Consider the following 26,025-nt stretch of genomic DNA (forward strand, 5'->3'; position numbering starts at 1 on the left):
ATAGCTGTTCAATTTGAAAACACAGCTCTGAACTGAGTTTCAGAGAATTAACTGTGGAAATTTAATTTTAATCTTCACAGGAAAGTGACATTCTGTATATTATGTATATTCAGATATATTTATGCTTTGAATAAATTTTATGTATCTCATTTGATATCTCATACTAATAAAAATAGTAAGTACATTTAAAATTTTTACCCTGGAAACTAAGGGTAAACTAAAAGCCAGAGCAATAGTTATGTGAGCTGATACAGTGGCATTTGAAAAGTGGTTCTAGAGGTTTTGGGGTATGGTTTACAGGACCTTGCTAAGGGCTTGGGGTTTAGTACTCACACACTGACAAAGTTTAGGTTTTAGCTCTGTATGTTTGGAGAGTTGGAACTGAAATCCCTGTATAAAGTTTGACTCTTTGAAGGACTAAACCTTTAGCAAAAGGTGGCAGGAACTCTGCCTACTGGCCAAGGGAGGTAGCGAAGAACCTTGTCTCTATCTGAAGGTCAAGGAGTATCCTGTGAGAAATGTAAACCTTTTGACCTTGTAGTTATGAGGTTTGCACTATCTGAATAGTTTTGTAATCCTCAAGACAAGAAATTGACATTGTAACTGGTTAGGTAAATAGAAAATGTTGACATCCTGTGCTTTCTTCTGAGTAATTCTCAGAATACAGGTAGCAAGGCATATATTTTCCAGACAAGAAATTGGAAGAGTCTCTTCTGTGGAATTTAATTAGTTTGAGAGGAAAGACTTAAAGATACAGGCACCATGGTTTCTCCAAGGAAACTGCCTGGCCTTATCACTGTAGAGGAAAAGGCCATAATCCAATTAGCTTTTAAAATAAGAGCAGATAGGCAGGTATCCCCAGACATTTAAAAAAAAACATCTAATGTAGACACCAGAGTATGCAGAAAAACTAGTATGCAGAAAAAAAAGCAACTTTGAAGAAACAGTGACTGTGAAAGGAAATAGAAATTAAAAAGCAAAAACAAGCAAAACCCAGAAATATTATTAACATTTTCATAGGGAATAGAGAAGTTATTACATCCATGAAATAGGAACAAGATACTATAAAGAAAGGAACATATAAAGAACAAAAAAGAACTTTATGGTAGCAGAAATGAAAAGCTCACTAGAAAGAATGAAATTGAAGAAATCTCTCAAAGTAGAGCAAAATGACAGAGATTGAAAATATGAGAGAAAATATAAGAGAATTAGAGGGACTCATCCTATAGGTTCATTTTCAAGATAATAAGCATCTTAAAAAAGAGAAAACATAGAAAATGGATAGGCAAAATTAATTCAAGAAAATTTCCCCAGAACAGAAAGACATGAGTTTCCAGATGGAAAGGATTTTCCAGGTGCTCAGCACAGTGGATTCACAGCAAGACATATCTTCATGAAATTTCAGAACAATTAAGAGAGAGAGAAGATCCTACCAACCTCCAGAGAGAAAAAACAAAACAAAATAAACATATTTTATGCAAAGGATCAGGGATCAGAATGGGATCAGGAAGCCAGAAGACAGTGGAGTGGTACTTTTACATTTCTGAAGAAAGAAGATTTCCTACTTAGAGTTTCACACCTGGCCAAATTTTATCAGTTAAAATAGATGGAAAGGCATTTTCAGTCATGGAGACTTAAACAATTATCTCTTTTAGGAAGCTTCTTTTAGGAAGCTACTGCTGAATGTGTTCTAGCAAAATAGAGAAATGAACCAAGAAAGGGGCAGGTGTGGAACTAGGAAATAGGAGATTCGAATTAAGGGAGAATTGAAAGGAATCCCCAGGAAATGGTGAAGGGAAATCCCAAGGTAACAGTTATTCAGTAGGCCTAGTTTGGTAACCAGTTCAAATTTTAACAGGTTACAAACCTGGGTTCTTGATTTCATTAAGAAGATAAAATTGATAGAATTCTGAATATGTTTGAATTAACTGAGGAGAGATGTAAAGAATTGGGGACACTAGGGTTGAATTAGAGAAAAGTACATTGAAAACTAAAGCAAATTTTTTAGAAAAAGACATTAACTTCAGGATAAAAAAATACACAGGAAAGTAAATATATCATATGCTCAGTTGTGAATAGGTTTTGCAAAGTCATACTAATTTGAATTAAATTTAAAAAATTTTAGAGGTCATTCTGGGCAGGTGGTATTCCTGGGACACTTGGAAGAAACAACACAAAACCACTTTGGAGGGATGTTTCCACATTCTAAGCTACATTGGGACTCCATCAAAAAAAAAAAGAAAAGAAAAGAAAACAAGCAAACACCAAAACCAATCAACCAAACATATAAAAACCAAACAAAAAACACCAAACAAACCAAAAAGTCATGCTTAAGATGAGCTTAAAATAGAAAATTACAAAATACATATGATTATTTTTCTTATTATAAAGAGATTGAGATACATAATGAATATTAACTCAGTCATGCCTATGATTTTTTTTCTTAACAGTCTTATGATGTCTCATATTTAAGGCACATGGTTTGTAATAGTAAAATTCTTTGCTAATTTAGAAAAATTTTACTTGTGTAATTTTACACAGTACACAGTGGCAATACCTTAAAGTTACTTTCTTTTTTATTGAGGTATAGTTGGTTTACAATATTGTGTTGGTTTCAGATGTACAGCAAACTTATTCAGTTATATATATATATAAATTCTTTCAGATTATTTTCCAGCATAGGTTATTATAAGATATTGAATATAGTTCCTTGTGCTATATAGTAAATCCTGTTGCTTATCTGTTTTATGTATAGTAATTTATATCTGTTAACCCCATACTCCTAATTTATCCCCCTGTTCCCTTTCCCCTTTGGTAACCATAAGTTTGTTTTGTATATACATTCACTTGTATTATTTTTTAGATTCCACTTATAAGTGATATCATATAATATTTGTCTGACTTAGTCTGCTTAGTATGATATTCTAGGTCCATCCATGTTGCTACATATGATAATATTTCATTCTTTTCTTTATGGCTGAGTAATATCCCATTGTATATATATAGCACATCTTCTTTTTTTTTTTTTTTTTTTTTGCGTTACGCGGGCCCCTCACTGCTGTGGCCTCTCCCGTTGCGGAGCACAGGCTCAGCGGCCATGGCTTACAGGCCCAGCCGCTCCGCAGCATGTGGGATCCTCCCGTACCGGGGCACGAACCCGCGTCCCCTGCATCAGCAGGCGGACTCCCAGCCACTGCGCCACCAGGGAAGCCCCTATAGCACATCTTCTTAAACCAGTTGTCTGTTGATAGGCATTTGGGTCGTTTCCATGGCATAGCTATTGTAAATGGTGCTGCTGTGAACATTGGGGTGTATGTATCTTTTCAAATTAGAGTTTTCGTCTTTTCTGGATATATGCCCAGGAGTGGGACTGCTGGATCATATGTTAGTTCTAGTCTTAGTTTCTTGAGAAACCTGCATACTGTTTTCCACAGTGGCTACACCGATTCGCATTCCCACCTTGTAGGACAGTTCCCTTTTCTCCACACTCTTTCCGGTGTTTATTATTTGTAGACTTTTTTGATGATAGTCATTCTGACCAGTGTGAGGTGATACTTCATTGTGGTTTTGTTTGCATTTCTCTAATAATTAGCTATGTTGAACACCTTTTCATGTGGCTGTTAGACATCTCTATGTCTTCTTTGAAGAAATGTCTGGGTCTTCTGCCCATTTTTTGATTGGGTTTTTTTTTGATATTGAGGTGTATGAGTTGTTTATATATTTTGAATATTAACCCCTTATCAGTCACATCATTTGCAAACATTTTCTCCCATTCCATAGGTGTTTTTATTTTGTTGATGCTTTCCTTTGCAAAAGCTTTTAAGTTTGATTAGGTCCCATTTGTTTAGTTTTGCTTTTACTTCTTTTGCCTCAGGAGACTGATCTAAGAAAGTATTGTTGCGATTTATGTCTGAGAATGTTTTGCTTATGTTCTCTTCTAGGAGTTTAATGGGGTCCTGTATTATGTTTAGGTCTTTAATACATTTCAAATTTATTCATTTTTTTTTTTGCGGTACGTGGGCCTCTCACTGTTGTGGCCTTTCCCGTTGCGGAGCACAGGCTCCAGACACGCAGGCTCAGCGGCCATGGCTCACGGGCCCAGCCGCTCCGCGGCATGTGGGATCTTCCCGGACCGGGGCCCGAACCTGTGTCCCCTGCATTGGCAGGTGGACTCTCAACCACAGCACCACCAGGGAAGCCCTCGAATTTATTCTTATATAAGGTGTTGAGGGAGTGTTCTAATTTCATTGATTTACATGTAGCTGTCCAGTTTTCCAAATACCACTTGCTAAAGAGGCTGTCTTTTCTCCATTGAATATTCTTGCCTCCTTTGTCATAGAGGTGTGTCGTAGGTGTGTGGGTTTATTTCTGGGCTGTCTTTTTTGTTCCATTGATCCATGTCTTTTATTGTGCCAATACCATGCTGTTTTGATAACTGTAGCTTTATAGTATTGTCTGGAATCTAGAAGGGTTATGCCTCCAGCTTTGTTCTTTTTCCTCAGGATTACTTTGGCAATTCTGGGTCTCTTGTCATTCCATATAAATTTTAGTATTATTTGTTAACTTCTAAATGAGATAAATCTAATTTTATTTTTCAGCATTTTAATTTTTTTTAACAGAGTAAAAAGAAATTTGAAAGAGAATGTAGAGAGGCAGAGAAGGCACAACAGAGTTATGAAAGATTGGATAATGATACTAATGCAACCAAGGCAGATGTTGAAAAGGTAAGAAATAATCCAAACTGACTTTAATATCAAAATATTATTACTTGCATATGGAGAGTAGTTACAATATTTGTGTTGGTATTAGAGTTTCCTCAAGAGATACACTACATCTAAATCTAAGATACACAAATATTTGCATACTTTACACATAGTGGTCTGAGAAAGTAATTAGAATAAAATTAACATATTAATGTCAACTGCATTCTGAGTGTATAGGAAAGACCTAGTTGCTATTAGGAATGAGTTTCTATCCTATTTAAAAATAAGATAGAAAGTCTAAGGTATGTTGATGGGGTATGCAAATAGAGGCTGGATAGTGTGCTTCCCAACTATACAGAAGGGAAAACATGATAAAACTGTCAGAAGTGTGATATCAACTATTTGTTTATTATTTGATTAATTCAGTCGTTCATTTTGGAAAACTGAATTCTCTCTTGTCATTCACTGACTGATTCTGGGCCAGATGTTCTGTAACATTACTGTTGGTAGGATCAGCCCTGTAACTTTTGCTGCTTAGCTTCTCCTTCTCCCCTGCTGTATGTTCTTTATCTTAGGACATTTGACACAGTGATAGTGCTAAAATGTTGGGATTTTGAAAAATAGATGAACCTTACTCCATGTTTTTGTATATACAAAGGCCCAACATTAGTATATTTTCTCCTTCGAATTTTGTAATTTCCTATAGCATCAGAACAAGAAAAAGCAAGAGGAAAGGAATAATTTATTTTCTACCTTCCATTTTCTTTACCAGTTTTTAAAAACCCCAAAATCATATACATTTCAGGTTACAGTTACCTTAAAGTTCTTCTAGTATAACTTATGATGGCGTTTATCTTGTCTACCCTATTTTTAATAACATATCTCTTATGATAGTAAGTTCCCTGTTGTTGGGAATATAGAGTCTTAAAATAGTCTGTTCATTTTTTTAAAAAAAATTACCATTTCCTTATATTGATCCCATTTGTCTCCCTGTTCAGCTTTAGTTTCTTTGAGGTACCAGAAAAATAACAAATCTATATTTTTCTCAAAATAGGTTTTTAGATATTTGTAGCAGATTATCTACCCCTAGATGAACTATTGTGTTTCTTCACCTATTGCACATATGAAATATCTTCAAGTTACTTTTCAGACATCTTCAAGTTAATACTCCTTTGGATACCAATTTAACCAATATTCTTTGTTACCTCAAATTGGGTATAGTTCAGTCTGATCAGTTCTGAGTTTGATTACCTCCTTTGTTTTGAACACTAAATTTATGTTAATTATACCCTAAATGTATTTTGGGCAACCACATTGTTTGGCTTGACTCTCATTGAGTTTATGGTTAACTGAAATTCCCATGTCTTTTCACATATGGTGTGGTATAAGAATATGTGTCTCAGACAGAACTTGTACTGTTGGTCTTTTAAACGTATATGCTACATCTGTATCAATTATTAGATTTGATCCTGCTGTTAAGATTTTTGGATCCTGATTTTGATCATCCACTATATTAATTTCCTTCCAGGTATCATGTCATACACATAATGTGTTATCATTACTTGATAAAAATGTGGACCACAACACTTGCAAACAGCTCTATTTTATATATGGGAAACTTCCTTGCTGGTTGACATTGACTCCTTAAGAACTCCTTTGACTTATTATCAAACATCAATTGAATACATAGTTTATGTACTAGGCAAGTTAGGCGAACTCTTTAACTGGACTCTCATTTTTAACTTATTCATTTTGTCTATAAAGGTATCTTTAGAGACAGGTCAGACATCTTGAAATCTAGATATAACATGTCTACTAGTTAGTTTCACCTAACTAGTTCAGAATTTTTATGTTTATATCTTCCTTTTTTATTCTTATTTGTTTGCAACCCCTTTAATTATTAGAGAATTAGGAAAACTTTGAGGTTTTACTTTAGATACCAGAGAGTAGAGGAATTCTGTTTTAAGTGACCAGGAAGGGAAGGGAACATAGTTTCAAGTTACTACTTATGAAAGTTTAAAAAAAAAGCATAAAAAAACAGGTGAAGAGGGAGCAGGCCGAGTATCTTCCTAAAGAAAAGGAAGTCAGTTGCACAAAACCATGAATATACGTAACGCTATCAAACTGTACACTTAAAAATGATTAAGATGGTAAATTTTATGTTATGTGTATTGTGTGTTTTGCTACAATTAAAATTTTAAAAAAATTTGATGAAATATAAAAAGAAAAAGAAAGAAAGAAAGGAAAGGCAGTAGATGTGAAACCCAGAATATGCCAGGGAAGGTGTCAACTGTTTTAGCTTCTAGCCTTATTCTCTTACATAACCTGCTGGAGCCTTTCTCCCAGGCCTTGGGAGTCACAGCCAGTGACTTGGAACATGAGGAGCTTCCTCTGAAAGAACCATTGTGGGTAGGGAATATTCTGAAAACCTTTTATTCCATCATAGTTTGTGAGAGGAGGGAGAAAAGGGAAAGGAGTGAATGAATGTGTACTTAACGATCCCAGGTTAGAACTTGAAGTATATTTTTCTGTAGAAATATTTTGGGCCATGGTGTTTAGTTTTCATAGTACTTATTTATTTTAATTTTCAAGTACACTGTGGATTAAATGGATTTTTGTGGACTTATCTGAGATCTTGACTGCCATGTATTTCTGTAGGTCAGTTTATTTCTGAGTTCAGAAGAACTAACTTGTAGACCTACTGTTAGAAGGTTAGGGATTACAATTGTAAAAACTAGAATTAGAATAATCAAGTGTATTCGCAATGTGCTTTTATTGATATAATTTTCAAAGCACTCTCATCTAACATGATTTATAGCTTGGAACACTGAAAAATTTTCAATTCTTATTTTGTTTTTTTCTATTACTTTATAACAATTGAGAAAATTGTTTAGATTCCCCTCCAATAAATCTAGATTTGTGCTGTTTGTATTCTGATGTTCTCACCAATGAATCAGTAGATGGTACTAATATTCTTATTCAAAAAGCATTTCTATAAGACCTTCCTTGAGATGAACAGAACTATATTCTAAATAAGCATTCTTTAAATAAAGTACCTGTGGATTTGTATAGCGGTAGAAATTATTGTTAAGCATTACATTATCCCCAAATCCCATTTTTACTATTATTTGGTTTCACTGTGGTTCTGGGTTGGATATAACTGGATTATGTTTAAAGAAATGTTTTACTGCTAACTTTGTAACTGTCTAAATTATTCCTGATGCTATTTTTCTCTTCTGATTAAAAGCTTACTATTTCAAACCATAATGTTGTCATTTATTTAATTAAAAAAATCTGAATTTGTTAAGGAGAAACTTTATTTTCATGGGTTATTGTAAGGGGGAGGATTTATTATTGCAGTAAGAAAAAGGGAATATTGCAACAGGGAGACTGGCCATAAGATCTGTAAGCCTCTCCTTTACTTTTAAATGATATCAGTAGTTAGAAAAAGTCTCGTTTTAGTATAACTTGTAGAAAAGTGAATTAGCTGTGATTTTGTTGCTCATCTTGTCGTTGGTGATGATTTGGACCAATTTGCCTCTAGGCTAAACAGCAGTTGAATCTACGTACACATATGGCTGACGAAAATAAGAATGAATATGCTGCACAATTACAAAACTTCAATGGAGAACAGCACAAACATTTCTACGTAGTGATTCCTCAGATTTACAAGGTAAAATTTGGAGATGTGAAATTAACCTAATTTTAGATACGGAAGAGCTAGTCTTTAAATGTAAAACTTTAAAATTTCAGGCATCAATCAGAATGTTTCTAGATTCACTAGTTAGTCATCAAGATTGGTGATAAGAAATTTATGATTATAGATGTGAAAAGTAGATTTTTTCTGACTGAAATCACAGATTTTTCTACAGATTTATTAGTAGTATATTAAACAGTTCACTCAAACAATGACATTTTCTAGATAAATTTTAATACTACATTATTAAGTCTTATGAGATGGGAGAATTCATTGGAATTGTGTATTGTAGTCTGCTCACTCAGAATTTGGAGGTAGCTTTTTGATACTATAACAGAATCATTGGCATTAGTCCAGATGGCAGAAATAAATCTTAAGAAATGCATTTGCTAGCCTGGTTTTTGCCTGCTTATCTTCCTAGCTGCCAGATCATAAATGTAATTCAGGCTTATAAATCCCATCCATCATCATTTGATGATACTAATTGCCAAACGGCCCTCAGGTAAGGACTCCGGAGGTTAAATTATGTTACCGCCTATTCTAGAAAGAAGAGAAATTAGAGAAAAGGGATTTAGTGAAAGTGTTGAAAACAGTAGTACCTGAGAGAGCAGAGCTTTTGTGAAAAGAGTGTCAGTCCAAATACACCTTTTTTTTCTTGGAGGCAAGTTAGAAGTACAAAGGAAGCATAGTGAGAGGTGGTGGACTAGAGAGGGTATCAGATTTCAGTCATTTAATCCAGAGTGTCTAGTCAGCCTGTCCTCACTCTGTGGTGCTTTTCTAAACTTACCAGCTACGCCTTCATATTCTGGGGAGACCTTAACTTGGAGATCCACTGCTTTTCTGTGTTTTGGGGCTTGATCCTTTTGTTTGTACTTTGCTATGGAACAGTCTTGCCACTTTGTGATGCTGGGCGCAGTTCTTTTGTGAAAATGCAGGTCTCAAAATAAATTCCCAGGCTTTGGGAAGTAAAGAGGAAAAAAGTAGTATGAAGGCTTTGGGAGCTAGGGGACTTCAGCAGTGTAGTTGCTTCCTATGAGAAAGAAAGGTCATTGTTGACAAATAAGAAGTGTCAAAAAATGCCTTTAAGTTATTCGGCATAATTGTGTCCTGGCATAATTCTTAGTGCCATGTGCCAATGAATTTTTGAATTGTAGGGATTCCATACATGTATCACTTTGACCTTGTGGCTTCTTGTTTTTCCTCTTGTGTCTCCAACCTTTCCATAGTCACTTTGAGCTGTAGAATGTGGTAGGTTTGGGTACCCATTGGTATGCGGTCAACTGTGGATTCTTGGTCCAGTCAGATCTTACCAAAATGTTCTGAACTAACTTAAGGGTTTAGAATGCTCACACTTGTATATGTTTTATGCCAGTTGCTTAAAAAGGAAAAAAAATGTGTCAAAATTTTGTGTTAAAATGAAACTTTTCCTAGAGCATAAACAACAATAACTGCTCTGACTGAAGAATGAACGGTGGAGGTTGTATGAAACAGAGATCTGGTAGCCTGTAGGGGGTCCTTTAGAAGGCTTGAAAACTGTTGTCACCTGGTTTTAGGATATACTAAAAGCCTTGTATATATATTTTTTTGCTACTTCACAGACCTCAAGTTTTAAGTACTTTAAGTCTGTAGCACTTGTTAAAAGGTATTTACAACAGTGTAACTGTTAGGGTAGAATCTTTGTGGGTATTTTTGTTTTTTGGAAGGGGGCTGCTTCAGAATGAAAAGAAAATTCAGTTTTCCTTTTTTTTTTTTTAAATTCCTAATTATTAGCAACTACAAGAAATGGATGAACGAAGGACTATTAAACTCAGTGAGTGTTACAGAGGATTTGCAGACTCAGAACGCAAAGTTATTCCCATCATTTCAAAGTGTTTGGAAGGAATGATTCTTGCAGCAAAATCGGTTGACGAAAGAAGAGTAAGTGTTTTATAATTAATTTGAGTAATATATTTGGTTTAAGTTAGTGAAATGAATTGGGAAAGGGGGGAAGTAATTGATGGTTAGCTGATTTTAAGTTATATTCTGTAGAAATAACTTATTGCCAGACTCCTTTGGGCTGTAAGGATCATTCTAAACACTAAAATTCTAATTGTTTAAAAGGAAAGAGTTCTAATGCTTCTCTTTCCTTTCCCCACTAATTTTTCAGTTCTACTCCAAGAGTATAACTAACCTATGAACTGTATGTTACAAACTGTATGATACTGTTAGTCTAGTGAAAGTTTAAAGAAGGAAATTGTCAGATCTAGAGTTGTAAGAGTTGCTTGTAACCACAGGAGTTGGTACTTGAGGTGCATTTTGAAGCCTGAGGAGTGTATGGAATGATGGCTCAAGAGAAAAGAAGGAGGGCATTATGAGTAGAAGGTACTGCCTTCAAGAAGCCCTGCTCCTCTTGAAGAAGTAAATCTAATCACATTATATCTTGATTAAGGTCTAGAAAAGGTCTTGTACCTGGTCATTTATCAGTAAATGTTGATTTAGTGACTGAGAAGCTAAGGTTAACAGAAAATGAGGATATGAGGGAAAAGGAAGAGAAGAGAACCAGTGTTTGGGGAGTGCCAAATATGTACTATGTATTTTAGTTTTCATGGCAAGTTGGTTTTATATGAGTGAAGGTCTTTCTTGTAACAGAATTTTGACTTAAATTTAAAAAAGGAAAGAAGATTTTGGGGTTCTTTGGGAATTCAAACATACATTTATATTTTGGTATAGCTGCATCCAAGGTTACAAATATAGTTAGGTCCTTCTCCTCTCTCCCTCTTCTTACCCTTTAGCAGATGATTGGTGGGGGTGGCATTAGTGACAAAAAAAAAAGTAAGGTATGACCTAAGGATGACTTTTGACTAAATGATAGGCAAAATGTACTACCAACAGAGATAGGGAATAAAAGAGGAGAGCTGGTAGGGGTGGACGAGGAGTTTGTAGAGATAAAGTATTCTGTTTGCAAATAATGATTTTAAGGTGTCAATAGAACATTCAGATAGAGGTATGTATGTCCAAAATCAATATATAACACTTATGTGTGTTTTAAAGTTTTGGGTAAATGGTGCTAAACTTTATTTCAGAGTTAATTTTTGCACTCAGTATTGTTTGTGAGATCTTTTTTCATTGTTCTGTTAACATTTCCTCGTATGTCTTTAATATATTTTATTTATCCTTTCCCCTGTTGCGTGAATGAAAGCCTTTCTACTTGTCTCTTACCCTCTTTTACAATTAGATGCCCTTTCCTCTTTTCCATAGGTCACCTTCTTTGGAGACATCCTGTAAAACAGAAAACCCTTTTCCTTTAAAACTTAGAATTTCTACTTGAGAATAACCCTGAGTGAAAACATCCGTGAACATTACAAATTAATAATGTAGTAATTTGTAAATTATTTTTCTATAGGAATTAAAATATTTATGGTTTATTACGTATTCACAGGAAGAAATTATTCACTTTAAACCTTTAATAAGTATTGTAGAATTATTTAAATTTTTATTTGTTATTCTCTAACACAGATTAAGGTTTTTGAAAGCTAATATGGTATCATAAGCAAATGAAATGGTTAAAAAAAAACATGTTTCTTGTGTATAGGACTCTCAGATGGTAGTAGACTCCTTTAAGTCCGGATTTGAACCTCCAGGAGACTTTCCATTTGAAGATTACAGTCAGCATATTTATAGAACCATTTCTGATGGGACTATCAGTGCATCCAAACAGGAAAGTGGGAAGGTGGATGCCAAAACCACAGTAGGAAAGGCCAAGGGCAAGTTGTGGCTCTTTGGAAAGAAGCCAAAGGTAAAAGTCATAAAATTCCTCTATGCTAATAATTTTGTTTTAGTTTGTCATTTAAAATGATGTAGGTATTGAATGGATAATGGTTTACTATTAATAGAGAATAAATATTTTGATTTGAATGATTCAATTAACTTTTCACTTAGTAGAAACATAGAATTTTGTACCTTAATAGTAAAAATTATTTCTGGATTTAACATTTGACTGCCATATAAAAATGAGTAAAAATACTAAATAAGCTGTTAACATCTCTTAAATTATATGCTTTTGAAATTTCATTTGTATGTAGTTTCAGTTCAAATTTTTTCAGAATCATTACGATCTGACTCTAAGATCACAAAAATTGCAGTTCTCAGGTGGAATGAATGATTGACCACAGCAATAATAAAATGTCAGATTAGGTCTTATAGATCATACTAATAAGGTTATTTTTATTATCCATGTGAATATTTAATGGGAAGGGCTCAATGCGTGTGTTATTTGAAGTTTAAAAAAATCTCTAGTTTACTAAGAGAATCTCTCTTAACCTCCTGTTGAAACCCATCTTTGGATGTGCTGTTTATTTTAGATAGATAAATTTAGCTCAGCAGGTGAGCAAATGGAATAGATGTGTGCTTAATCTTCTTATCAATTTAATGACTATAAAGTGTCATAATCAGGAGAATAGATACGTATTTTAATCTGATGTTCTGTATTAAAGTATACATGATTATTTTAATTCATTTTTCTGATCTTGACATACGAATGTAGATAAAATTTAACTCATTATAATATACCTGTAAATATCTTTAAAAGCACAATTATAATTAACTCAAGCTTTATTCATGTTTTTCATAATATTGTCCCATTGAGAAGTTGAGAGGTGAGACTTTTTTTAAAGTCAGATCAGAGTAGCTAGGAGAGCTTAGAAAAACAAGGAATACTGAAATTTTTTTAAAAAAAAGAGGTGCAACAGGGATGAAATAGAAACAGTTTTGAGAGGAAAGCCACAACGTAATGAAATTATTTTGCCTATTTATGATAATCAGTTACAATTTTAATATTTTATTTTAATAGACATTGACTATTTAGATAACTTTAACTGTAGCTGCTGCCTTTATCTCTGACAAGTATTATAGGTTAAGTATAACTAACTAGGTGGTGCTAATATTCTAGAAATCGGAAGAGAATTTTTTTGTCTAGGTCATATTGCTCTCTCTAACCTTATAATTTGTATACACTCTATATTTTCAGTCTGTCAGCTTGTAAAAAAGTGATGAAGTGGTACATTTTTAAAAGTAAATTTGACTTTTTAAAATGACAGTTTTGGCAAAGCTATGTTAACTTTCTTATAATATTTTTATAGAAAACTTTATTTGAGATATATTTTGTAAAAAGTATGTTGCCAAAAATAGAATTTTCATTTAGGAAAAAAAGCTATGCACATTTGGCTTATTGATTCCTTTCTTTATTTCCATATTAGCCACAGTCCCCACCCTTAACCCCTACTAGTTTATTCACATCCAGTACTCCTAATGGGTCCCAGTTTCTCACATTCTCCATTGAGCCCGTGCATTATTGTATGAATGAAATAAAAACAGGGAAGCCCAGAATTCCTTCTTTCAGAAGTCTCAAAAGAGGGGTAAGTTTAATAATGGGTTAAAATGCATGATGGCCTATTGTGTGTGTACTGTGGCTTTTAATACTCTCCACCCTCATTATAAGGCTCTCTCCTATATATATGTAGTTTAAAACACGACAGAATTAAGTATAGCCGCCCTCAAGTTAAAAACAACTCCTCTTTATAACATTTGAAATGCTCACCCATAAAAGAATGGTATTATAAAGAGGGTGCTGGGTACCATCATATTAGCTATTTTTTTTGTTGTTGTTGTTTATGTGCAGTCATATGTTCGCCATTGTCTTGTAATGTATTTACATTTTTAAGACTTTCAGTAATTTGTCACTGGAGTTACTCATGTAATAATTTGTCACTAATGACCTCTGCGAACTTATAAAGTATTATTTTGTTGGCAAAAAAAATCAAGTTCTATTTTAATTTTAATGGCCCTACTTTCAGAAGCATAAAACACAGTTTCCAATAGTTAAATAAAAAATCAAAGATAGGCATGTTAAATATCAAGATTGTAGATCAATTAAGATAATATATTAGAAAGTACTTTGTAAGTTGTAAAGCCTATAAAAATGCTAGATATTATTGAGTAATGGTTATATGGAATTTGTATTGAGTAATTGTTACAGGAAGTATTTTTTACCAAATATTTCCTTTTTTTTCCCCAATAGGCTAGCCTTTGGCATTTACTTAAAACTAAATATACTCTGCAAATGAAAAGTTTTAGAATAGTAAAAAGCAAATACTAAATTGTTTCTTAGCAACAACTGTTATACTACTGATAAATTAGTGTTACTTCATTATGTTAGTCTAATTTCTTTTATGATCTGATTTTAAGACCGTGTTTGTAATATTCATAGCTCATAATTTAGATACATTTATGAGATTTGTATGAGCATTTGTTTGGACATATAAAAAACATAGGTGTGATACTCCACCAATGAGAACTGAGAGTCTAGTAGTGTCATAAGAACTCTAATCATTAACAGCAATACACTCACTCTTGGACTCACTCTTCCTTGCAATCCCTCTCTTTTCCTTTCCTTTCCCTGCTTCTCCTCCCTTCCTCTCTCCCTCTGTTCCTTCTCTCCCTTTCATTTCTTTTTTCTTTTTCCTTCTCTGTCTAGCCTGTGTGTTTCTCACTGTTTGTAGCCCTTTCTATCTTCAAATTGCTTTAGTTGGGTTTCTCTTCTGGCCACATGTGGACAAGATACATTAATTTAGGGCAAGATTACATTATTATTTACATTTCCATTGAAACAGTATGACAAACAATTGGTATCAGTAGTGCAGCAGAAATATCCTAGTGTATTATGTTCTTTTTGGGACTTCCTTTTTTCCTATAATGACATGAACTTCTTTGCGTCTACCTTTTCTAATTCTGTATGTGAATGATATAGGTTAATTTCATGACATTTTGAAAAGTCCCTGTGAATGAGTCTGTATTATACCTACAAGCACCATAGGTGCCTGTTATCACTTTTCAAAGCTCTTATCACTTGTTTTAAAAGACTTTAAGAAATCATACGTGGGATTTCTATTGCCTGAACAATAGAGTAGAATTAATTCCCATCTTTCTTCTCTTTGATGACTTAGACTTCATTTTTGTAATCACATATGTGTCCTACATATCGAGTCTACCAGGCCCAGTTACAGTACCCTACACAGTATAGTCATAGAGGTATGAAGTAAATATAATTCTTTGAAAAAAGTTTAGGCAGTTAGAACTGGGAGCCCTGGAGAGAGAAGCTTAAATCTGTGCCATCTTCATTGTTATTGAATAAATCTATTGGTAGAATTTTATAACCGTAGAACTTAAAAGTATCTGTGGGGTCATTATTTCTCGTATTTCCACATATTGCTTTAATTTAAAATATTAGTACATTTGGCGGGGGGGTGGGGGGCTAGTTCCAGAAGGCCAAAATGGTCCCACTTTTATTATTAGTTATCATGCCAAAGAAAAAAGCAGTATGCAAGATGGAAAATATGACAGACTAACTAGAGATTGGAGAATAGAGCAGGAAGTAAAGTTTATTACCTTGGCATTGAGAAGTTTCTTTCTATTTTGATTGGTATTTGGTAGTTTACTAGATACTATTTCGAAATTATGTTTTCTTCCACTTAAGAATTTTCTCAATATAGAAAAAGAAGATAAGCTTTAAGAAGCCAGTTTATGTGTTTTTACATGGATTTCCATGTAAGTCCATTAAACTTACAAAGTCTTAAGGTTTCATAAAGCTGATGAGTTGTACCATTCAAAGCAGAAACTCTTGTTTTGAGCTATATTTGTTACATCATTTTTCCTAAGTACCTGCTTTTGGCTTTTCTAAAAATTTATAATTTCTTTTTCTCTCATTCTTAAGAAAACCTATTGTATACAGTTTGCAGTATCTTTAAGGATATGAGAAATGTTATATTGGACCAGTGTTTTTGAATTTGATGGTGGTACTGGTAGACTTTCTCTGAGGGATGAGGGTTTATAATTTCGTTCTGTGACATCAAGATCTAACCTTAAATAGATATTTGGTGCACACCCAAACTTAACTACTTAATATAAAAATGAATAATTTTTACTCTATAACTACTTCATTGGAGCTTACTGGGTACTCCTTGTTTTTTTTTTAGAAGTATATTTATCTAGCAGTATCAAGTCCATGTTTTCCTTTTAAATTGTTCATGATATTATAGACTTCTAGAGTCATTTTTGTAAGCTTTTATTTATCCAGAATACAGTTCTCAGGATTTTCCTGTCTTTAACTTAAATACACATAATAATTTGAATTGCCTGACTGATTTCCTTTTTAGGTCCCTTATGTATTTATTAAGATATAGTGGGTATGTGAAATTTTCTAGTTACAGGGATATGAAAATTGCATATGAGAGTATAGTATTTCTCTATTGAACGTGAATTGCTTAAAAAAAAAGACAAAATATATTTCTAATATTTTACAAAGAACTTTAGTTTTTAATATCCCCAAATCTAAGGTTAATGAACTGTGAATTTATTTTCTAATTGATAGTAAAACTAGGTTAGCTAAAAACTGAAGCATTTGATATTTCAGTTATAATTATATTATTGTTTTCTCTAAAACTATTAATATAGAAACTGAAAAAATAATTTGTATCACTTAGAAATTTAGCTGGTGGAGATTATCATAAAAGATAAATTCAAATGCTTTACCTATTTTGTTTCTTATCATCTATATGATTTTGTTTTAATAATATTTATAGAAGACCATAAATATCTTTTTAAAATTTAAACCTTCTAATCTTCTTACCAAGAATTTTGTCATAGCAAAATAAGTTGTGGTTTTTGTTCCCTGAAACTACTGACAGTCTAAAGAATGTTAAGCTTAATTTGGAAAGATAATGGATAGCGTATGTCATCTTTTCTTATCATCGTAACCATTAATATATATGGCCAGTTCATCAGAGATAAAGGGTAGATATTTTTGTCAGCTATTTATTAAAATCTATATTTTTTATGTGAAGTTCTACCTGACATCTTCCATATTCTCTAAAACATCATGACTTAGAAAATAGGGACAAGTAAAAATTTTAGAGGTCGCTAAACAAATGAAATGGATATGAAGATGAACTTTGCAAAGCTCTACCGAGTATTATGGGTCACAATGTGTGTGTGAGTGTTTGTGCGCACGCATGTGCATGTATACACGTGTGGATGGCAGACAGATGCAGTGCCAGTTGCAGAATCCTGGTAACTCATAGAATGTGGGTGATATATAAATATGCATATATATATTCACAATATGAGAGGACTTTGTGCTATGTCATTTCACATTTTCAGAAAGAATAAATTTTAACCAGTTTTCTAAAAATTGAAGTTATGTATTTTTAGTGTTGCTTTTCGAGCACATGGATTTCAGAATGAAAACTGAGAAATGGAAGCTATATCTTCAAAGCAAAATTCAACCCATATGTTTGTGTCCATTAGCAAATATGTATGGGAAACTTGAATCTGGGTGACTCATTATTATTTTGATAATAGTGTGTTTTTTAATGTGTCCGTACATTAAAAATAGCACCTTAAAACTAAAGTAGAAATGTTACCCTTACTGACCCATAGTATATTTAAATTCAAAACAGTATTTTGAACTATAATAATTCAGATAATGGTGTTTTGTTTAATGCATTGGGAAAAGTATTCCATTCTTTAATACTACATCTAATATTTATTTTAAATGGCTAGTATTAAATCTTTTATATTCACCTTTTCAAATATTAGTATTTTGAGAGTGAACAGCTATGTAAGTGAAATCCACTTATGTAAAAATTGTTTTTTAAAGAAGAAAATACGTGTTTACTGATAGAATGATTACTATTTACTTTTGCGTTTCAGTTGCACTTGGAAAATATCTGCCCATTATCATCAGTGTATATATTTTTTTGCAAGTAATTTACTTTCCCAAAAGTGTGGTTAAAATTGTTTTTCTGGCATAATTGTTTGGATTGTGAAATGTACATGATTTATTTTAATATTGTAAAAAAAAGAATAAGTTATTGCATCTTCTGTATTATGGTTTCATGTGAATAATATACCATTTCTTTCTGTTTTCCATTGAACTATTCAGTGGTCGGTGAAGATGGTAAGCCTTATGTGCTGATCTATATACTGTGCCAACATTAAATAATCACAAAACATTGTTTTGTTTAATTCAAAACAAAGTGGTAACGTACATCCCCACATGTTACCTTGTATGTCTTTTCTTTTTATAATTTAATCCATAGTCCAACACATGCCAGTACCTCTGATGTCATAAAATTTAATAATAATGTGGTTAACTGTAACTCATTAAGTTCTTAAATGTTATTGGGTGGAGTCTTTGTCATGTTACAGAGAATGAAATTATAGTTAAACGTCATTTTAAAAGTTACATGGTAGAACAAAAGTTTATGTTTTTACAAAAGAAAAATTAAACAAAAATGATTTTTCTTAACACTCTTTAAAAAGATCATATAAGTTTGATTTGTAGTTTATCACAAGAATCATTAGATTTTCCAAAATGTAAGAAAGAAAGATTTCTTGCTCGTTTCATTAGAGAGTCAGTGCTTTCTTCTTGTCTACTAATGAATGGGAATAAAAGCACAAATAACTTAAATATCGTGTGTGTGTGCGCATGTGTGCTTGTGCATGTGTGTGATGTTCCTTTATACATATGTTTCAAACAAATTAATGGAACTGCATTGTGAAGACCTAATGTAAAAATTATTGGGTGCCTATGTAGTTTCTCATTTTTGGAAAACAAATGAGTCTTTTTCAGACTATTGCAGTTTGGCCTTTTATGAATTCCCATGTAGTAGGAGAGGTTTTTAAATGTCTCAGAGTCTCCTTTACAGCCATAGGAAATAGAGTGAGTTTGGTTCTCATATTCTATAAAGGAATATGTTATAATGTCAAAATGGGATATTAAAAATGCAAGTACCTAGCTATCTGCTGTTAATAAATTTGAGAACAAGTTCGATTAATGATAAGTGGAAATCTGGAGGATTTACTTATAGGTAATTGTGAGTTTATTACAATACTATCAAAAAAACAATATTGAAATGTGTTTTTTCATTTCATTAAATTTAAAAATATAAATAAGAAAGTTTTACTTTTGGCACAATATAATAGTTTTCAAACTATTATATACCTGTACCCCAAATTAGATTAAATCTGACAACTTACATTGATAATTGACCACTAAATTTAAAGGCACCTTATAGGAAATTTTGCCATTTGTTTATTTAGGTCAGATTTGGGTGATTGACAGATTTTTATTTCTGGTGACTGGTAGATTAAAATACAAAAGCCACTTAGAAAAGATGTCCTCCTTTTTTTTTTTTTTAGACAGGCTTGTTGAATGTCCATAATGTTTAGGCCATTTGCAGAAAATTGTCTTATGAATTAAATGTTACATTTGATCATGGCTTACCTGAAAAGTGAGTTTTATCTTTTTTAAAAGCAAGGGAAGCACTCTTATAGATGGTGAAATAAAGCTATTTAGATGTGTTATAGGAGTCAGTGGTTCAAGGAGCAAGGATGCATTTGTTGTGGGAGCTCACTTCAGCAACACTTAAATTGAATTGCATATTCTTAAAATCCCCATTTTAAAGAGAAAAATGAAGAATAATAGTTGTCAGCAATTTTTGAGTATGTAAAATCTTACATAAATATGGGCTCATGTTAAATGGAATCAATAGTTGCTAACATTGGTCTGGTTGTATACTCTCTAATAAGATAACTATGGTAACAATGACATGATTAACATTTAAGAGGAGAAAGACATCATTTGAATCAGAAGTTACATCTAAATACTAGAACTGTTTCTTAAATGATATAGTTTCTTGAATATCAAAACATTAAAAAATGTTTAGACATTAAGCATCCTTCCTAAATAAGGATTTTATCTTTCTTTGGATTATATCTTTATTTCAAGAACAACTGAGGTATGCTATTTGGTTGTACAAAGGATAATTGAAAATAAATTCCTTATTGGAATGTAGTTTCTACTTACATTTCACTTGGTGGATAGTTCTACCTTTTATTTTTTAATGATCAAGTATGTTTCGGTTCTAATGAATGGTTTAATAAATACAATCATTAAAGACAGTGTAATACTAAAATATTTTTCATTAGTTATATTGCCTTTATGAGGTAAGTTGTTTAACTCAGTTATATAAACTTTTCATATTTTCAGTCTGAACATTTGTAATATCCCGAGTATCACGGCAATAGATTTGATTTGGGAATGTGGTGCAGTATGTTATATAAAAAATACTTTGTATAAGTGAGAAATGTTACGTGTTTCCATTTCATTGTTATTGCTGTAAGAAGGTTCATCTGTATTTATTTTAACTCTGCCGAGACCTGAATATAATGTTATACTGGTAATTACCAATTATCTGTATCTGCTGATATTTTTACCTATTCTATTTCATGATTTTTTAAAAAGTGACTGGCATCTGAGCTCTTTCTTCAATACGATTGTTTTAATTAACATACACATACGTATCTATGTAGATTTCTTTTTCTTAAAAGGAGGTGTTTGGGGCTAATTTGAAATTAAACTTAAAATTGATATATATTCTTACTTTATAGTGAGTATATTTTAGAAATAAAATTTCATGAATATATCTTTTATAATGATTTAGATTCTCTTTTCAGGGCCCAGCACTAGAAGATTTCAGTCATCTGCCACCAGAACAGAGACGTAAAAAACTACAGCAGCGCATCGATGAACTTAACAGAGAACTACAAAAAGAATCAGACCAAAAGTATTTTCCCATTAAGTTCTGTCTGCCATCATTATTCCTTTCAGAGTCTACTTTGAATGATATGTTTAAATGTGATGTATAAGAGGCTTAAAAATTATACATCCTAACTGAAATATCTTTTGAGGGAAAAATACAGTCCTAAACTTTGGAAAATTGTGCTCTGTCATATTTTTAAAATGAAATGTTAGAGTTTCTTAGGTTGCAGGTTACTTATTGGATGCTAATAGTATATATTTATGCCTTCCATAAATTTTCAAAATAGTTTGATGATTATCAAGGGTAGTTTCACCAACACTAACTACCTGTTATATTTTGATAAATTTTTATTTTGCTTTAGTATATAAATTGAGCTCAATAGAAATCTGAGGTTATAATTATTTTGTTTGCTGCAAGAATGTTGGAAAACAGTGTTTGATTACTTACAGCTTCAGATTCATTCGTAGCTTTAATTTTTTTTCAATTTTATTAAAAGTTTCTTTTAGTTCAGTTTTGTTTTAATGAATATAGAGATTTATATATGATGAATAAAGGGTTATTACAGTGGATTGGTAACTTACTACCTGCTTTTACACTGAAGATAAAATTGGAGCTTAAACTCTGACATGAGTGATTGAAGAGATTCATACTTGAGAATGATCTGAAGATAGGTGATATTAAAATAGTCAATTTTGTCTCAATAAAACTGGAAAAAACAAAGCATTAAGAGATCAACCTTAAAAAGGAGAACTGTAGGATGAGATGAGAAGAAATTTCTGTCATTTTATGTAACACATTTAAAGGATAAACAGAAGAGAAGGAATCAGTGAGGGAAATAATGGGACAGAGGTGAAGGGAAGGGAAAAGAAAATGTAACCTCCAGGAAATCAAGAAAGAAAAGAATATTAAGGAGTGTTAGTAATGTCAGATGTTAGAGCCAAGGAGAGCTAATTGAGGCATATATAGTGATATAATAGTGATATGGTAATAGTGATATGATTAGAGAAGTGAAGAGGATGAATGACTTGAATTTAGAGGGAGAGGGGCAAGTTAAAGATGGTATAGATGAGTGGGAGGTTGATGATGCTGTGAACTAAGATAAGGAACACCAGTGGAATAATGTGCCTGGATGAGAATATGATGAGTTTGATTTGGGACATGATGAGTTTAACAATATTGAGGAATATTCTTTCAGTCCTTGATTAAATATATATAATCTCATTTAGGAAGCAAGAAATGAGAAATGAAATCATTTTTTTTTAATTCTAAATGTTTTAAAAGACTGCCTCCATAAATTACTAACTATATACATGATCAGCTTTGTGCAGATTATCTTCAATCAGGTAATGTTTGATTAAAGTTAAAGAGATACGACTTTTACGATTAGGCTGCATGTGAGTCCCCAGAATCAAATGAAACTCTTTTATCTGGGAACATGTAAAGTAAATGTTTAATTTTATGTCTTCCTGCTCATTTTCAGAGAAGCACTCAACAAAATGAAAGATGTATATGAGAAAAATCCACAAATGGGGGACCCAGGGAGTTTGCAGCCTAAATTAGCAGAGACCATGAATAACATTGACCGCCTGCGAATGGAAATCCACAAGAATGAGGTAGATTTGTTATTTAGCAGTTGTCTAAGATAAGTTCATTTTTATAAACTTCATTATGATAGATTGGGTTTTGCTAGAATTATCTTCAAATATTTTATTTTAGAGTTTATGATCTAAAAGTAAGGTATCATTATGATCTAAAAGTAAGGTACCATAATCTAAAAGTAAGGTATCATAATCTTTCTTTTTTTTTTCTGTTGGCTGAGTTGCGTCTTTGTTGCTGCGCGAGGGCTTTCTCTAGTTGTGGTACATGGGGGCTACTCTTTGTTGCCGTGCATAGGCTTCTCATTGCGGTGGCTTCTCTTTCTGCGAAGCACGGGCTGTAGGCGCAGACTTCAGTAGTTACAGCATGCGGGCTCAGTAGTTGCAGCGTGCGGGCCCTAGAGCACGTAGGCTTCAGTAATTGCAGCGCGTTGGCTCAGTAGTTGCAACGTGCAGGTTCTAGGGCACATGGACTTCAGTAGTTGTGGTGCACAGGCTCAGTAGTTGTGGCTCATGGGCTCTAGAGTGCAGGCTCAGTAGTTGTGGTGCATGGGCTTAGTTGCTGTGTGGCATGTGGGCTCTTCATGGACCAGGGATCAAACCTGTGTCCCCTGCATTGGCAGGCAGCTTCTTAACCACTGCGCCACCAGGGAAGTTCAGGTATCATAATCTTGAGAATTAATCCCTCGTTGAAGTTTTTTTCCTTATTTAAAACTTTATGTAAAACTAAACGTACTATGTTTTTAATCAGCTATCAAGTTGATCATTGACCAAATTGAAATAAAGGTTTCCCTTCTCTAAGAATTACATAATTATAAAGACCCAAAGCACATTTTAAATGTAAAATATTTTATGAGCTTTAAAATACATACATTGGGCTTCCTTGGTGGTGCAGAGGTTAAGAATCCGCTTGCCAATGTGGGGGACACAGGTTCGAGCCCTGGTCCGGGAAGATCCCACATGCCTCAGAGCAGCTAAGCCCGTGTGCCACAACTACTGAGGCTGCGCTCTAGAGCCCGTGAGCCACAAGTACTGAAGCCCACGTGCCTAGAGCCTGTGCTCCGCAACAAGAGAAGCCACCGCAATGAGAAGCCCGCACACCACAACGAAGAGTAGCCCCCACTCGCTGCAACTAGAGAAAGCCCACGTGCAGCAACGAAGACCCAACACAGCCAAAAATAGAAAATAAAACAAAAAGTAAATAAATTAAAATATGTATATATATATTTATTGAGCTTAGTTTTGTTTTTTCCCTAAGGCTTGGCTGTCTGAAGTTGAAGGCAAAACAGGTGGAAGAGGAGACAGAAGACATAGCAGTGACATAAATCACCTTGTAACACAGGGACGAGAAAGGTTATTTTTTGCATTTTATTTGTATTTCCTCCTTTTACCCCAAACTTTTCTCACTGTTTTGTCCTAAACTTCATACAGTTCTCTTTTTTCCTACAAGTTTGGCTTTTAATAACTCAATCTTTGAACCTAAATAATTTTCTGTTTCTTTATAATAGCTACAGGTGAAGTATGAGATTTCATATTGCTGCTCAGTTCTAGTTTGTAATGCGTCTACAAACAGAGAGGTAGGAACTTGGAAAATTCTGGGAGCTGTGGTCTAGAGGCATAGGCTCCCCAGGCCTGGGAAGATTGCCTTTAGGTTTAGATGGAGTTGGGTAGCTTATGCCAAAGAAAAATTTAACTGTCAAATTACTCAAAGTTTTGTGAAGGAAAAAAATTCATATTGTTAAATTGGATCAGAGCTTCCAAAAGGCATTTTACTAAATTTCCATGTTTTCATACCATTTGTGACATTTTCTCCCTTTGGGTAAATGTTTTTTTTCCCCCTCATAATAAAATCCAACAAATTTGGATTCACCTTAGAGAACAATTTGAGAGATCTAGTATCAAATATTGGTTTACTACCTAATTACATTGTAATTGAGCAAATTCATTTTTTTAAAAATTTTATTGGATTATAGTTGATTTACAGTGTGTTTCAGGTATACAGCAAAGTGATTCAGTTATACATATACATATATTCATTCTCAGATTTTTTTCTCATATAGGTTATCACAGAATATTGAGTGGAGTCCTCTGTGCTACATAGTGGGTCTTTGTTGGTTATCTGTCTTATATATAGTAGTGTGTGTGTGTTAATCCCAAGATCCTGATTTATCCCTCCCCTCCACATTTAGCAGTTCATTTTTAATGCTCCCTGAGTCTCAGTTTCCTAAAATATAAAATAAAGATTAAAATACCTGTCATACAGGGTTATTAGTAATGAATGAAATAATGTAGGGGTCCCCAACTGCAGGGGTGGCGCACAGCAGGAGGTGAGCGGCGGGTGGGCTGGTGAGTGACGCTTCATCTGCCACCCCCATCACTCTCATTACCGCCTGAACCATCCCGTCCCCCCACCCCCGCCCCGGTCCCTGGATAAATTGTCTTCCACGAAACCGGTCCCTGGTGCCAAAAAGGTTGGGGACCACTGAAATAGCGTACATAAAGCACCTACTAGTAAAATACCTGTGCTAGTATGTGCTTGACAAATGTTAATTTCTCCTTCTCTTCCTCTCCATTATCACTTTTTGAAAGTATATATCCTTAATATATCAAGAGATAGTCACAAATACACTGGTTTTTGTTATTAGGTAAACCCTAGATTAAAATAATCTAGTCCCTCTGGTTTGTGTTGTTAAGAACTTGGCTTCCAGGTATACTGAAAGTACTGCTAAATCTCATCATGCAAATTATGAAAATATTATTCAGTCATTTGATTCTTTAGCAAAATCAACATTTTTTCCTCTTTTTGAAGTAAAAATTTACAGAAAAAATGCCTTTGGATTACCTGCTTTCTGGGATTTTCTTAGTTACTAACTTTCCTCTTAACATGATTAATTGGAAATTAATTTTACTAGGAGTCTTTTGGTTTTCAGTGACAGGATGAATACTCTACCCATACTGGCTTAAACTGAAAAGGGATTTTATTGGCTGACTTCAGGGAGAGCTTGATCTAGGAACTCAGATGATATCTTCAGTACTCCGTTTCTCTCCACCTTCCAGTTTTGCCTTACACTGTGTTGGCTTCATTTAAAGGCTCTACATGGTGATCTTCCAAAGCTCTTAAGCTCATATTTCTCCAGGTTCACGTCCAGTGGAAAAGGAAGGGAGCTTCTCTGAACAGTCCCAAGCAAAAGTCTTTGTGTATCTCTCATATCTTACTGGGTTACATGCCTACTAGTGAACTATTCACTCTGGTCATACAAGTTCTGTGCTAAGATGGACCCTCTGGAACCAGGACAGAGCAACTCTACCTGAAGCCTGTGAACTGAACATGGGTCTGGGTGGGTCCCCTAAGCAATTTTAGGGTTTTCTTGAAAAAAGAGGGGGTGATGAAT

At 33.5% G+C, this 26,025-nt stretch overlaps 1 protein-coding gene across 3 annotated transcripts in view; it reads left to right on the forward strand.

Annotated features, from left to right (window-relative positions):
* The window catches only part of FNBP1L (formin binding protein 1 like), a 120,086-nt gene that overhangs the window by 88,378 nt on the left and 5,683 nt on the right, over positions 1–26,025 (forward strand). For 2 of the 3 annotated variants that reach the window (XM_060025866.1, XM_060025876.1), the window contains exons 6-12: positions 4,620–4,724; positions 8,248–8,376; positions 10,171–10,317; positions 11,972–12,175; positions 20,953–21,062; positions 22,519–22,651; positions 23,892–23,986. In XM_060025866.1, coding sequence (XP_059881849.1) covers positions 4,620–4,724; positions 8,248–8,376; positions 10,171–10,317; positions 11,972–12,175; positions 20,953–21,062; positions 22,519–22,651; positions 23,892–23,986 — 923 coding nt within the window. Of the gene's footprint in view, positions 1–4,619; positions 4,725–8,247; positions 8,377–10,170; positions 10,318–11,971; positions 12,176–13,634; positions 13,794–18,376; positions 18,392–20,952; positions 21,063–22,518; positions 22,652–23,891; positions 23,987–26,025 lie in introns of all 3 variants that reach the window. The other variant, XM_060025885.1, reaches the window with a different exon arrangement.

This window comes from Delphinus delphis, chromosome 1 (assembly GCF_949987515.2).
Source record: "Delphinus delphis chromosome 1, mDelDel1.2, whole genome shotgun sequence".
NCBI lineage: Eukaryota > Metazoa > Chordata > Mammalia > Artiodactyla > Delphinidae > Delphinus > Delphinus delphis.